This window comes from Nycticebus coucang, chromosome 3, assembly GCF_027406575.1.
Source record: "Nycticebus coucang isolate mNycCou1 chromosome 3, mNycCou1.pri, whole genome shotgun sequence".
In the NCBI taxonomy this organism is placed as follows: domain Eukaryota; kingdom Metazoa; phylum Chordata; class Mammalia; order Primates; family Lorisidae; genus Nycticebus; species Nycticebus coucang.
In genome coordinates this window covers 118,063,904-118,078,677 of record NC_069782.1, presented here as the reverse complement: position 1 = coordinate 118,078,677, position 14,774 = coordinate 118,063,904, and the positions used below count along the sequence as shown (strand labels likewise).

The 14,774-nt window shown below is 38.9% G+C and overlaps 1 protein-coding gene across 2 annotated transcripts in view; it reads left to right on the top strand.

Annotated features, from left to right (window-relative positions):
* The window catches only part of ANKRD22 (ankyrin repeat domain 22), a 37,138-nt gene extending 22,798 nt beyond the window's left edge, over positions 1 to 14,340 (top strand). Inside the window, exons 3-6 of one of the 2 annotated variants that reach the window (XM_053584675.1) lie at positions 7,450 to 7,557; positions 10,298 to 10,375; positions 12,960 to 13,058; positions 13,331 to 14,340. In XM_053584675.1, the coding sequence (XP_053440650.1) occupies positions 7,450 to 7,557; positions 10,298 to 10,375; positions 12,960 to 13,058; positions 13,331 to 13,408 (363 nt within the window). In that variant the 3' untranslated portion in view covers positions 13,409 to 14,340. The remainder of the gene's footprint in view (positions 1 to 7,449; positions 7,558 to 10,297; positions 10,376 to 12,959; positions 13,059 to 13,330) is intronic. The other variant, XM_053584676.1, reaches the window with a different exon arrangement.
* Positions 14,341 to 14,774: the final 434 nt, after the last annotated feature.

Genomic DNA, 14,774 nt, shown 5'->3' with positions numbered 1-14,774 from the left:
GTGATTTTAAAGACCAGCTCATGTGGAAGAATGATGTCTCATCAGAAAAGTAATCCCCACTGGACTTTCTCTTCTCGTTCATGCTTCAACTTTTTGCTTGGTTGGGTTTAAAATCAAGTCGTGCCTGTGCTGGATCTAACAGACGTGCAGCTTAGTAGGACATGATCTCTTTAGAACACAGCTAAGAAACCAGCTCTGTAGAGCTGTGCTGAGCGATCTTGCCAGAAGGCAGATGTCTGTGGCTTCCTGTGCTCTTTAGGAAGCTAAAGGAGGGAGCCTTTTGACCGCCCAGGTGCAGAGCTGAGGAGGCGGCATCCTTATCTCTGCTTCACCACAGAGAACCTCAGCCAGCCTGGTAGGAGCCTCTGGCACTATAAAAATCACTAAAAGGAAAAGATGTTGTGCATACATTAGCTTGATAGAGATTTTACTGGAAAAAGTTTTTGATTTGCATTCTCTTCCTTTCTAATGCTTCGTTTTTCTTTTTAATATTTCTAATGTTGTTTTAACACTTAATTTGAAAATCTTTCCCAGATACTAACATTTGTATATCAATAACTTGAACCAGTGATTTCTCATTCCTTAAATCTGTCTATAAATTATTTCCAGAAGTCCCAAACAAAGGCCTTAAAAACAAACAAAAAGCTCTGCTGGTGATTCAGAGGTACATGCTTTTCATAGAGTGTGTAGAGAACATGCATTGTATGAAAAGCAAATTAAATGAAAACATAATTTTTTTTTTTTTTTTGGCCTGTGAAATTGACCACAATTGAAAAAGAAAATGAAGCGTTGGTCAGGGAGGGAAGTTCTTTTTTTTTTTTTTTTTTTTTGAGACAGAGCCTCAAGCTGTCATCCTAGGTAGAGTGCCGTGGCCTCACAGCTCACAGCACCCTCCAACTCCTGGGTTTACTCCTGCCTCCACCTTCCAAACAGCTGGGACTACAGGCGCCCGCCTCAACGCCTGGCTATTTTTTGGTTGCAGCTGTCATTGTTGTTTGGCAGGCCCGGGCTGGATTCGAACCTGCCAGCTCAGGTGTATGTGGCTGGTGCCTTAGCTGCTTGAGCCACAGGCATGAGCCAGGGAAGGAAGTTTAAATTATGATTATCTTACTGGAGCCCAATATGGCAGTGCAGTATGAAAGGCATTAATAGCTGGTGCGGCCTTTGTCTTTGCAGCACAAGGCGAGCTGAAGTTCTTTCTCCAGTGTTGCTTTTCTGGATCCCTGAGGTTTCTCTGGTGCAGCCCCTGTGATGTGCAGAGTCTCTCTTTGTCACCCTGGATAGAGTGCTGCAGTGTTAGAGCTCACAACAACCTCAAACTCTGGGCTCAAGTCATCCTCTTGCCTCAACCTCCTAAGTAGCTGAGAGACCACAGGCACCTGCCACAGAGCCCGGCTATTTTTTGAGACGTGACTTGCTCTAGCTCAGATAATTATTATTGACAGAGGGCTCCAAGAAGCAGACTAGAGACATTTCCTCACCAGCTGTTTTGGGGCCACTCCATCACCCAAGCATAGAAACAAGGAAAGTTAAGAAGAGGAAGAGAGAGGAGAAAGAAGAAGGAAGTGAACAAGAAGGAAATAAACATGAGCAGGAACAAACAAAAAAATTCTGCCAATATGAAATGCCATTACAGATCAACCCCCCCAAGGGATCACAAGGCAGAAATAACAGAGGATCCCATGGATAAAGAAATGATAGGAATGACAGAAAGGGAATTTAGAGTATTGATGGCAAAAATGATGGACAGATTTATGGAGAAACTGGATAGTAAACCAATGAAAATTGAAAATTTTCCCCTAGAAATGAATGAAAAACATGGTGAAATTAGGTTATATTTGACCTTAAGGAACTGAAGGAGTCATTAAGGGAATCTACAGATGCAGTAGAAAATATCAGTAAGAGATTAAACCACAGAGAACAAAGAATCTCAGAGTTAGAGGCTAAGGCTTTTGAGCTAACTCAGGTAGTTAAAGAATCAGGAAGAGAACAGTATAAAAGCCGAGCATTCTCTTAGAAAATTAAGGGACTTCATGAAGCATATAAACCTACGGATTATAGGTATCCCTGAAGGAGAAGAAGATCGAAGAAAAGGCATGGATGCCCTACTGCAGGATATCATAACTGAAAATTTCCCAGGCATCATCAAAGATTCTGATGTACTCCTTTTTAATGGATATTGGACCCCAGGGCATCGCAATACAAACAGAGCATCTGCTAGACACATTGTAATGAGCTTGGCCAACATCAAAATAAAAGAGTAAATTCTACAAGCAGCCAGGAGTAAGCACCAATTGACCTACAGGGGCAGATCCATCAGGGTGACAGCAGATTTCTCAGCTGAAACTTTACAAGCCAGAAGAGAATGAGCTACAACTTTCAACTTACTTAAACAAAACAACTTCCAGTCTAGGATACTAAATTAAGTTTCATATTTGATGGAGAGCGCAAATCTTTTGTTGACAATCATTGAAGGAATTTGCCACTGCAAGACCGGCCCTGGAGGAAATAACTCAGACCCATACTAGACACAGATGTTCATAATAGTCCACCAGCAAAGTAAAGATTACCAGAAATGAAAAGTCAAAGCCTAACTCCTACAGTGACCCAAATGATAGATCTAGGCATGAGACCTCCAGAAGACAAGCAAATAAAAGTCCACCAAGTTTATCAGTTCTGTCTGTGAATGTGAATGGCTTGAAATCCCCACTGAAAGGCACAGGCTGGTTGACTTGATAAAATAGCACAAGCCAACTATAGGCTATCTTCAGAAAATACATCTAACTTCCAAGGAATAAAGAAGACCAGGGTGAAGGGTTAGAGAAGAATGTTTCAGGCTCATTGAAATCAGAAACAAGGAGTTGCAATTTTATTTGCAGATACAAGGGAATCCAAATGGTGGCAGAGGTCAAACTTCAGTCTTTCATTATGATGTGAATTTATACTTAGAAAACCCCAGAGACTCAACTACAAGACTCCTGAAGTGATCAAGAAATACAGTAATGTCTCAGGATACAAAATCAGTGTCCACAAATCAGTCACCTTTATATACATCAATAACAACCAAGCTGAGAGGCAAATCAAGGACACAGTCCCCTTCACAGTAGCTTCAAAAAGAATGAAATACTTAGGAATATATACCTAAAAAAAGAGGTGAAGGACTTCTACAATGATAATTCTGAAACCCTGAGAAAAGACATAGAAGACTTTAACAAATGGAAGAACATACTGTGCTCATGGTTCGGAAAAATCAACATTGTTAAAATGTTGATCTATCCAAAGCAATCTACAGATTTAATGCAATCCTCAATAAAATGCCAATATCATACTTTTAGAACTTTGAAAAATAGTTTATTTTGTGTGTAGTCAGAAAAAAACCCATATGTCCAACACAATTATTAGTAATAAAAAAAAGTGGGTGGCATCACTGCATAACTTCAAGTTATAAGTCACAGTGATCAAAATAGCATGTTATTGGCACATAGAGACAGATATATGGAATAGAAGAAAAAATCCAGAGATCAAACCAGCCTGATAATCATCATCTGATCTCTGATAAACTAAACAAAAGCATATGCTGGGGCAAAGAATTTTTTTTTTTTTTTTCAGGACAGAGTCTTACTTTGTCACCCTCTGTAGGGTGCTCTGGCGTCATAGCTCACAGCAACCTCAAACTCTTGGGCTTAAGCGATTCTCTTGCCTCAGCCTCCCAAGTAGCTGGGACTATAGGAGCCTGCCACAATGCCGGTCTATTTTTTGTTGCATTTGTCATTGTTGTTTTAGCTGGCCTGGGCCCTCCAACTTTGGTGTATGTGGCTGGCACTGTAACCACTGTGCTACAGGTGCTGAGCCTGGAAAAGAATTCTTTCTTTCTTTTTTTTTTTTGTAGAGACAGAGTTTCACCTTATCGCCCTCGGTAGAGTGCCGTGGCGTCACACAACTCACAGCAACCTCCAAATCCCTGGGCTTAGGCAATTCTCTTGCCTCAGCCTCCCAAGTAGCTGGGACTACAGGTGCCTACCACAACGCCCGGCTATTTTTTTGTTGCAGTTTGGCCAGGGCTGGGTTTGAACCCGCCACCCTCGGCATATGGGTCCCGCGCCCTACCCGCTGAGCCACAGGCGCCGCCCAAGAATTCTTATTGAATAAATGGTATTGGGAGAACTGGATAACCATATGTTAAGGACAGAAACTAGACCCACATCCTCTCACTACTTACAAAAATTGAATCACTATGGATAAAAGAATCGAATCTTAGACACATGGATAAAAATTTTAGAAGAAACCATGGTAAAAAACTCTTCTTCAGATTGGCCTGGAAAAGACTATTGGCAACAAAAGTAAATGGGACTTTTAAGCTAAAAAGATTCTGCCCAGCTTTGGAAACAATAATGAAAGCAAACAGACAACCTTCAGAATGGGAAAAGAGATTTGCATGTTATGAATCTGACAAAAGTTTGATAACTAGAGATAACAGAGTATTCAAATCAATCAACAAATAAAGCACAAACAATGCCATCTATTATTGTGGAAGAGACTTGAACAGAACTTTCAAGCAGACAAATGGCCAGCAAACAGTTGGAAAAATGCTCATCTTTAATCATTAAAGAAATTTTCAACATCACCTTTAGATAGCACCTAACCCTAATGAGTATAGCCCACATCTCAAAGTCCCAAAGCTGCAGATGCTGCGATGATTATAGATAGAAGGGAGTACCTTTACACTGCTGGTGAGATTGCAAACTAATGCAGCCTTTATGGAAGAAAGTATGGGGAATCCCATAAAGAAGTAAAATTAGGCCTTCCATTTCTGCAACCCCACTGCTAGGCATCTACCCAGAAGAAAGAAAAAAATCATTTTATCATAAGAACATTTGCACTAGAATGTTTATCAGAGCTCAATTTAAAATTGCCTAAATGTGGAAACAGCACAAGTGCCCATCAATCAATCAACAAATTGTGGTATATGTATACCATAGACTACTATTCAACCATAAAAAGATGAAGTGTTTATAACTTTTGGGTTAACTTGGATATAGTTGTAGAGCATTCACTTTAGTAAAATATCACCAGAATGGAAAGTCAAGCATCTAGTGTATTCAATTCTGATACGAAGCCAGATAAGTGTGCTCTCACCTATTTGACATAATGTAGTGGTGTATGACACACGGGGGTCAGGGGCACAACTACAGCAGGGACCTTACCTAACAAATGCAAACATTGGACCTAATCGCCTGTACCCTTATATTAATTTGAAATTTTAAAAAAGTGTGTAGAAATGTAAATGACTTTTCCTGGTTGATGTTTTTGATCTACAACCTTACTGGGTGGGCTTTTTTTTTACATACAGAATTTCACTTTATTGCCCTCGGTAGAGTGCTGTGGCATCACAGCTCACAGCAACCTCCAGCTTTGGGGCTTAGGTGATTCTCTTGCCTCAGCCTATGGAGTAGCTGGGACCACAGGCACCCACCACAAACGCCTGGCTTTTTTTTGTTGTTGCAGTTTGGCCATGGCTGAATTTGAACCTGCCACCCTCAGTTCATGGGCTGGCACCCTACTCACTGAGCCACAGGCGCCACCTGTAACTTTTTAAATTGCTATGACCTTTAGGTTTTCTCTTTTTTCTTTTAGAGATAGTCTCACTTTGTCACCCTCCATACAGTTCTGTGGTGTCATAGCTCACAGCAATCTCCAACTCTTGGGCTTAGGTAATTCTCTTGCCTCAGCCTCCCAAATAGCTGGGACTACAGGCACCACCACAACGCCCAGCTATTTTTTGTTGTTGTTGCAGTTTGGCCGGGGCTGGGTTTGAACCCACCACCCTTGGCATATGGGGCTGGCGCCCTACTCACTGAGCCACAGGTGCTGTCTCACCTTTAGGGTTTTTTATATAGAGGAGTACCTTGTGTGCAAATAGAATTTTATTTTTCCATTTCTGATTTGAATGCCTTTTATTCTTACCTAATAGCTTGGGCTCGATCTTTTAGTACTATGTTGAATAATGTGGTCAGATTAGGCTTTCTTGTCTTGCTCCTGATAGTAAACACTGGAGTATAATGGTATCTGAGGGCTTGTTTACGTTATCTTATTATGTTGGGGTTCATACTTTTGAATGTATACCTTTTGAACTTTTAATCATGAAAATTGTTTAATTTTGTCAGATGTTTTTAATAAATCTTTTGAGGTGATTGAAAAAAAAAGGCATTAATAACGTTTACGCCAGGAATTCTATTATTAGAAACATATGTAAAGGACAAATTTAGAAATGTTAACAGAGCTTTATGAATGAACACATTCATGCATATGATTTACAAAAATGAAAAGTTAAAAACTTGAAATGTCTGACAGGACAGGTTTGGCTAAATAAGTTCGAGCCACTCCATTCAACGGAAAGTCATGCATCCATTGTAACTGTATGTTTACAAATATTGAGTGGCCTGGGAAAAGTGCATATTCTAAATGTGCATTTCGGGCCGGCCTGTGGCTCAAAGGAGTAGGATGCCGGCCCCATATGCTAGAGGTGGCAGGTTCAAACCCAGTCCCAGCCAAAAACTGCAAAAAAAAAAAAGTGCATTTCTAGACCAAAAAAAAGCAAGTAAGATTTTGCATACACTATAATCCTACATTTTAATGTTCCGTATGTATACATTTAAAAAGAGTGAAAGAAAATACAGCAAAATGTCAACAATTAACTCTGGGCCATTTGATAGTGGGGAATTTAAAATTCTATCATTATATATCGTTTAGTTTCTAAAAAGTTTACCTTAGTGTTTAAAAAAAAAAGTGTCCCGCTTAGGAACAGTGCCTCCCTCTGTTGGTGTCTGCTCTCTCTCTTGCTCGCGCCCTCCTCTCACTGATGTGGTTGGTACTCTGATTATTCTTACTTATACACATTTCTGTCCACCTTTGATTATGAGGCCCTGAGAGAACTCCCACAACCCCTAAAATCTTACGTCTATTACCAGGTAAGTATTCTCATACTTGAAGAATAAAATCGAGTTACTTGTATTCTTCTATCCTGTGTGCATAAGGGACTATGGATACATTGCCATGTGGTTAAGATTTTCCTATGAACAAACCATAAAACGGATAATCATACACCATCAGTGTATGATTGCTTCTCACACTAAAGTCAATCCTGTGTTTATATCTCAGTGTATTTTTTCTCCCTCAAACTGAAATGAGTGTGAGCATGTGTTTTCTAAAGATTTGGACAATGTACAGTTTGCTTTTGTTGTCTTCCGGGGCCCTCCCCCGTCTTTTCCTTTAGACTGGACTGGTCAATGGAAGCTTGTTTACTGATCAGACCTACCACACAGAAAGAGGTGCCAGGGGTACCACAAAAAATTGAAGGCATGAACTAAACGTTTTGAGATGATGATCTGAAAATATAAAATTTTAAATTAAATTTTTTATTAGTAAAGAGTCCTTTTTTTTAACTTTTAGAAAGGGAGAACCTGCTTGCATTATGCTGTGAAGAAAAAATTTACCTTCATGGACTATCTACTCATCATCCTCTTAATGCCTGTCCTGCTTATTGGGTATTTCCTCATGGTGAGTAAAAGCTGGTTAGAGCAAAGGGCAAATGTGGAGATCAATGGGGTGACTTGTCCAGTTTTGCTAGGCCAGGGATATGTTGCAAGGAAATGATAACAAGATAAGTCTTTGGTTTGTATTCTATAAATGATGTTTTCAACATATGTGCACTGCTATCATTGATGTGAAACAAGAAAGGTAGTGAAAGTACTTAATCAATGGTAACATAATCTTAGTTTATTTAGAAAGTTTATTTAGAAAAATTATTAATTTTAACTAAGCATACTCTGAAGGGTGTAGAAAAATCTTGGACATGAAAAAAATTCCCCTTTTAGCTGGGCATTGTGGTGGGCGCCGTGGCGGGTGCCTGTAGTCCCAGCTACTCGGGAGGCTGAGGCAAGAGAATCACTTAAGCCCAGGGGTTGGAGGTTGCTGTGAGCTGTGACACCACAGCACTCTACTGAGGGCCATAAAGTGAGACTCTGTCTCTACAAAAAAAAAAAAAAAAATTCCCTTTAAACTATATTTTTCACTTTGTTTTAAAAAAGGAGTTTTTGTGTTTGTACACATTTTTCTGAGTTTTTGACTTTTAAGGCCTCCCATAGGGTGTGTTAAAAAATAGATCCCAAGAGTTTGCATCTAGAAACTAACAATGTAGAAGATATTTTTGGAGAATTTGAAGGTCATCTGTCACCTTGATGTATTTACTCAAGCTTGAATGAATCTTTGTTAGGCAGTAATTATCTTGAATAAAGAAAGATATAGTTGGTATAGGAATGCCATCATATTAGTAGGTAAGCTTAAAGGGTTTTTGATCATTTTTTGCTTGTTTGTTTTTTCAAATAGGTTGACAGGTCTGTGTTGATCCATTCCCTTGTTTTCATCAGGTTTCCCTTAAGGCTAGTTCCATCTCTGGGACATGACTCACAAGAGGCCCAATTTAAACTCTAGTTAAATGACTAAGCTTCCTCCTTTTTGTAGATAAATGGTCATGGGTGTTAGTTATTCCTGTTAACGTAAGGAATAACTTATGTTATTCCAAAACAAATCTACTAGTTGGAAATGTTGTCTCTTTGGGTATTTAAAATATTACAGAACTATAATTATGACAATGGTGATTTTGATATTTGGATTTATAGGAGAAAGAGTGAGAGAAAAATTTAATTCACTGATAAATACATAATCTGCTTATATCCTTGAAGAGTTCTTGAAAAATTTCATCATGTGTTTAACACATAGCATTTGAATATTTGTAGTTTGGGGCAGGGAAAATATGTCATTCATTTTCAAACCTTTTTAGAGATTCTGAAGAAAAAAATATCATAGCTATGTTGGCAAAGTTCATTAAGAATTTTATGACACAAAACTGCTTTCTGAGATGGTCCAATGTTTGGAGGCCAGAGGCTGGGTCAAAATGTATTTGTAATGAACAGCCTGGCTCTAAGTATACATGTAAGCTATTTATTCATGAGGCCTGAAGTTGTAAATCAGTGAAGCACAGAAAATAAGCAACGTGAGAGGAGATGACAGAGGAAGGGACCAGAAAGGACTGAGTTCTTTCAGAGAAGAAGCAAAAGGTGCTTCTTCTTGAGAAAGGGGAGAAGCACAAGGAAACTGGGGGGAGCTTCTCATGTGATGAGGCCTCAACTCAGGCTGTGCTCACCAAGCTTTGTTTCCTCAGGTGACAGGATGTTGGTGGGAGGAGGGCTCCAACTGGCGTGTAGTCCCATCTCCCGGGTCTAGGAAGGAAGTTCATTCCTCTGTTCAATCCTTCGACATATACAGTAGAACCTCCATAGTTGACCACCTCCCTCCATGGACCACCTCCTTAAGCTGCCCTAATTGTCACAGACTGGCCATGCACCACATGTACATATTAATACAGTAGCCCTAGTTCCTTGTGTCGACCACTTTTGTTTGTCAGTTTGTTATACTCCCTTGGATGGTCAACCTACAGAGGTTCTACTGAATTGATTATGGATCTTCTATGTGGTACACTAGGTGTTAGGAGCACAACAAACAAAACAGGCATAGTCCTTGTCCTCATTAGGGTTAGAGGATGAAAGGGAGAGACTCATTAATGAGATTACATGAACACATGTAAAATGTCACATAGCAGGTGACAGAGAAGTGATGAGAGCCTAGGGAGAGAGATTTCACCTGATCAGGTAGGTCAGAGAAAGCCTCTTAGCTGAGATATAAAAGATGAATTTACAAGGTAAAGAAGGAAGGGAGGTGGCTTCTATGCAGAAGTAACTTCCTGTGCAGTGATCCTCTGGCAAGAAGGAGCTGGAGGGACAGAGAGGCTAACAGAGGCCAGTACAGTTACAGCAGGGAGAGGCAGGAGGTGTGGAGTGAGAGAGGGACTAGGACCCGCACCATGTGGGGCTTTGCAGCCAGATCAAAGAGCTTACTTTTGCCCTCAGAGCAATGGAAAGTTGTTGCAAAGCTTTGAGCCAGGAGGATAAAGAAAGACAGGTCCTGGACCCCATCCTCAGTAGGACTTGATCAGTCTAGGGTGAGGCCTGAGAATGTGCATTTCCAACACGTTCCTGGGTGTTGATGCTGCCATTCTATGGCCACTCTGAGCACCTGGCTTCAACTTACAGATGTTGGAGGGGATGAAGTGTTGAGGGAAATTTTAAGAAAGGTGCATACATGCATAGGGATTAAAATGAAGCCTATTGTTTATGTCTCAGTCATAAGCTGGAGAAAATGTTTTGAAATTAAAATTTCTTGCAATTGCCATTTGTAATAGGTATCAAAGACAAAGCAGAATGAGGCTCTTGTACGAATGCTACTTGATGCTGGTGTCGAAGTTAATGCTACAGACTGTGTAAGTTTGTATGTTTAGCCATGTTGGAAAAATATTCAAAATGGTATTTGCAGGTGGTGTACTTGTCATCTATAAGGTTGCTTGCTTCCCCCCACCCCCAGATACTTTTACATTTAATTTTCCACTTCTTTTTTATTTTGCACAGTCAGGCCACCTTGTGGTTATTTATATTTTGCTCAACTCATAGGGATAAAATCTTTATTGATTATAGGGACATTTTAAAAAGAATTTGCTTTGACACTGGTGAGATGTTAAGGAAAACGGAGGATCTGGTTATAAAGTGCCATCCTTGGGAGTTAAGAAGGTAGAGTCAGCATGCCCATGTGTAAATTTGAGCGCATCACTTTCTGTTGCTTATGTGAAATTGAGCAAGTTATAAATGTATTTGACTCTCAGTTTCCTCATCTGTAAAACGGGGATATGCATCCTACTTGTTAGGCTGGTTCACGTAAAGTACTTAGCAGATGCTTGTCACACAGTAAATGCTCACTGAATGTTAACAGCTACTGCTACAGTCAAGTCCCCCGCCTGCTGCTAAGGGAGGCCCCATCTGCAAATGAAAGATAAAGACAAAGGTCAAAGAAAAGTCAAACGATGGTAAGAGCAGTGGGAACAGTCTGAGCAGCCTCTGTTCTCTTCTTCCTGTTTATAAGTGTAAGGTTTTGTTTTCGCCCTTATTCTGCTCCCTTGTACTCATCTTCCTTTCTTAAATGATTATAATGAGACAGATGTTTATTTGTACAATTTTTTATTTGCTAGTGTTAATTGAATAAAGTTGTGCATTCCCAGTTCTATATTTGAAAAGTAGGCAAGTGGAAATTTGATTCCAAAATTTAACATTCTATTTGTGATGCCTATTTTAGGTGTGTGTACATCTATGTATGCGTACCATCATTGTTCTATAATAGCAGGGATGCCCCATCCTGTTTTTATTAATTATTCATGTCACTTTGGTTATATTTGGTTATGTTTATATCATGTTTAAATGGAGGAAATTTTCAGTGGGGTATCTGTGCACACACATATGTGTGTGGGGGGGGGGAGAGAGAGAGAGAATACAAGAGTATAAGTTTCTGAAATGTATGTTTTCCTTTTATTTCAAATGGAATTTTTGGAGAAATTTGGATAGACAACTATAGTGTGTCATCATTTCCTTAGATACTTTTGAAACACATTAAGACTTTAATAAAAATTAAGTTGAGTTTATTGGAGGTTTTTCCATGGTATTTTAATTTAAATTCTATAGGTTTAAAATTTGTGCCTGTGATGTAAATTTCTCTAGGATATTTTTCCAGCTATTTACATCTATCTGTGTCTCCAGATAGAGATATTATATTCCTGTAGACAGACATGTGCGTGTACACACACACACACACATTTCACCAAACTACCTAAATGTTAACATCCATTTTCTAATTAATGCACTGTTTTATATTTTTAGGTGAGTAGATTCTATTTCACATGGAAAATTCAGAGCCAGATCTTCCATTCATCATGCTGTCACTTAATAAAAATAAGTGATGGCAGCATTATCGCCTGTAACTTTTGAGGAGTTTCCAGGGAACACAATCGAGAGCTAATTGTGTTAATCTTGATAGTTATAAAGACTATCAAGACAATCAAGTAATTGTCCTCATGAAGGAATGCAGTTAAAGATATTATTTTTTTAATACTCAAACATGGTTGCTTGGTGAGTCTTTTAAAAGCAAAATTCTGGACACTAATGCCCCACGTATACATTTTTTTGGATTTGTAGTTAGTGTTTTAAATTAGGGCCAACAGAGTAGAGCCACTGTCCTATAACATATGATATAAATTATGACAAATAAAATTTGGTAGACTTATTAGTAAAACTGTGTTTATCTTGTAGATGTGCTGTAGCAATATGAGCACCTGCCTTCTTTGCAGTGTAGGGATTTTGGTAGAGGGTATTGGTTAAAAGGTTCATATTGGGACTTGTTAAGGGCAAATATGGCACCATGATCAAGATGATGATAACCTATCTACTGAAAGACTTTCTGCCAAGGAACTTTGGCACAATTCAGCATCAACTTTTTATAAGGTGGAATTTTTTTTTGTTGTTGTTCAAGTCTTATTCTGTCACCAGGGCTACAGTGCAGTGTTATGATCGTAGCTCACTGCAACCTCAAATTCCTGAGCTTAACTCATCCTTCTGCCTCAACCTCCCGAGAAGCTGGGTCTATAAGTGCATACCACCATGTCTGGCAATTTTCTATTTTTTTTTTTTTTTTTTGTAGAGATGGGGTTTTGCTCTTGTTCAGGCTGGTCTTGAACTCTTGGCTTCAAGCAATTCTCCCACCTTTGCCTCCCAAAGTGCTAAGATCACAGGCTTGAGCCACTGTGCCTGGCCTAAGTTGCATTCTTTAGTTTAGAACAGAAATTGAAAAAGGCTGTTATTGGTGGCTTATAGGCCAATTTTGTGTGTGTGTGTGTATAGTCAGTAGGCTGTTTGTTTTGCTCAGTTGTACACCACTGAGCATCAAGGACTAGCTATAGAAGCCACAAGCTGCAAACTGTGGAGACCCCAATTGATGAGCTGCAGCCTTGGCCCTCTGTGTTTCAGTATGGCTGCACTGCCTTACATTACGCCTGTGAGATGAAGAACCAGACTCTCATCCCTCTGCTCCTGGAAGCCCATGCAGACCCCTTGATTAAGAATAAGGTAAGCATCTGTGGACCACACTATGAGTTTCTGCTAGCTCCATCTTCTAATCCAGGCCTCATGTTGAAGTAGATTATTTGCTTCTGATGTAAATAACAGTAAAATTAATCATCCTCATTAAGAATGAAGTTATAGTTATCCCATTACTATTAGAACTGAATGACATTTCAAGCCCTTGCCAAGCCAGGGAGTCAATTAATCTAAGTTGTTTACTAGATCCTTTTCATTGATGTTTGGCTTTGTAGGAAATAACTGTGCTTTTCTTCCTTCAGTATGGTGAGAGTTCACTGGATATTGCACGGAAGTTAAGATTTTCCCAGATTGAATTAATGCTAAGGAAAGCTTCATAATCCTTGTGACTTCACGAATGGAGACATCGAGTTAGAGGACTGGGTTCTAACTCCATCTTGGACTGTTGGTCTGTGGGCCACACAATCTGGATGCCATTATTTTATGAAGATAATGATGGTTGCCAGGGTAATGTTTTCAAAGAGCTTTTTATTTACAGTATTTTTTGCTTGATTGAGTTCACCATGGCAATAATACTTCTAAGGGAAACACTAAAGTTGTTGGAGACTTCATTTCAGCCAAAAACTGCTATTTCAGCCAGGTGCAGTGGCTCACTGAAGTCCCAGCTACCTGGTAGGTGGAAGTAGAAGGTCACTGCAGACCTGGAATTCAAGACCAATCTGGGGAACATAGCAAGACCCCATCTCAAACAGTAACAACAAGAAGCTCAGTTTCTCCTGAAGAAGAGGATCAGGGTTATCTTCTGAGATAGTGTTCTCTCTTTCTAGTTTTATCACTCTTATAAAGAGTGTATTTGGTCTCTGGAAGCCAAACTGTCTCTCTCAGCCAGCTCTTTGAGTACTGAGAGGAAGACTCAAGAGTATGTGCACTTGTATAGAATGGTGTGTAGATGTGTGTGGGTTTAGAGAGTCATGTGCAAACATTCCTTGAATGAAACAACTTCAATAAAAACATGGATCATGTGTTAGTGGTGGGTGTGTTTACGTCACAGAAATTGGCAAATTGACAATACAGAACTTTTACCAGCATTCCACTAGACATTTTGGTATCAATTTACAAATAAAAGCCACCTTGGTTTGAACATGTACACATATCTATTGATATTATCTTCAGGACCTTCTTGTAAATACAGGTGGCTAACTAGTTTGTTTTGTTTATTTTTATTGATGAAATTTAAAATATGATTGTACCTTATTTGGATAAAGGACTTCTTCACAAGTAATAGAATTATATGATGAGGTAGTATTGGGATTGTGTCTCTAAGACTCAATATACAAATTATAAATATACTATATTATATATAATATACAATATACTACATAATATATACTATATTATATATATAATATACAATATACTATATTATATATAAATATACTATATTATATATAATATACAATATACTATATTATAAATATACAAATATCTGGCTTTCTTTGAGAATGAGACAGAGTAAGAATATACTTTAAAAACATGATTGAATTTTGCAGATCAAGGCTGAATCACACATAGCTGTAGGCACAGGCTATGCTACATTATATGTGGTTACACATGCACTCTAAAAATGAAAGATTTACTATCTTTGAACAGAAAAAGGTCTGATAAAAATCAAAACCAGCAATATTTATTGAACTATGAAAAAACCCTAAGGGCACATGTTTTATGAGGAAAATAGTGTGTAGACAT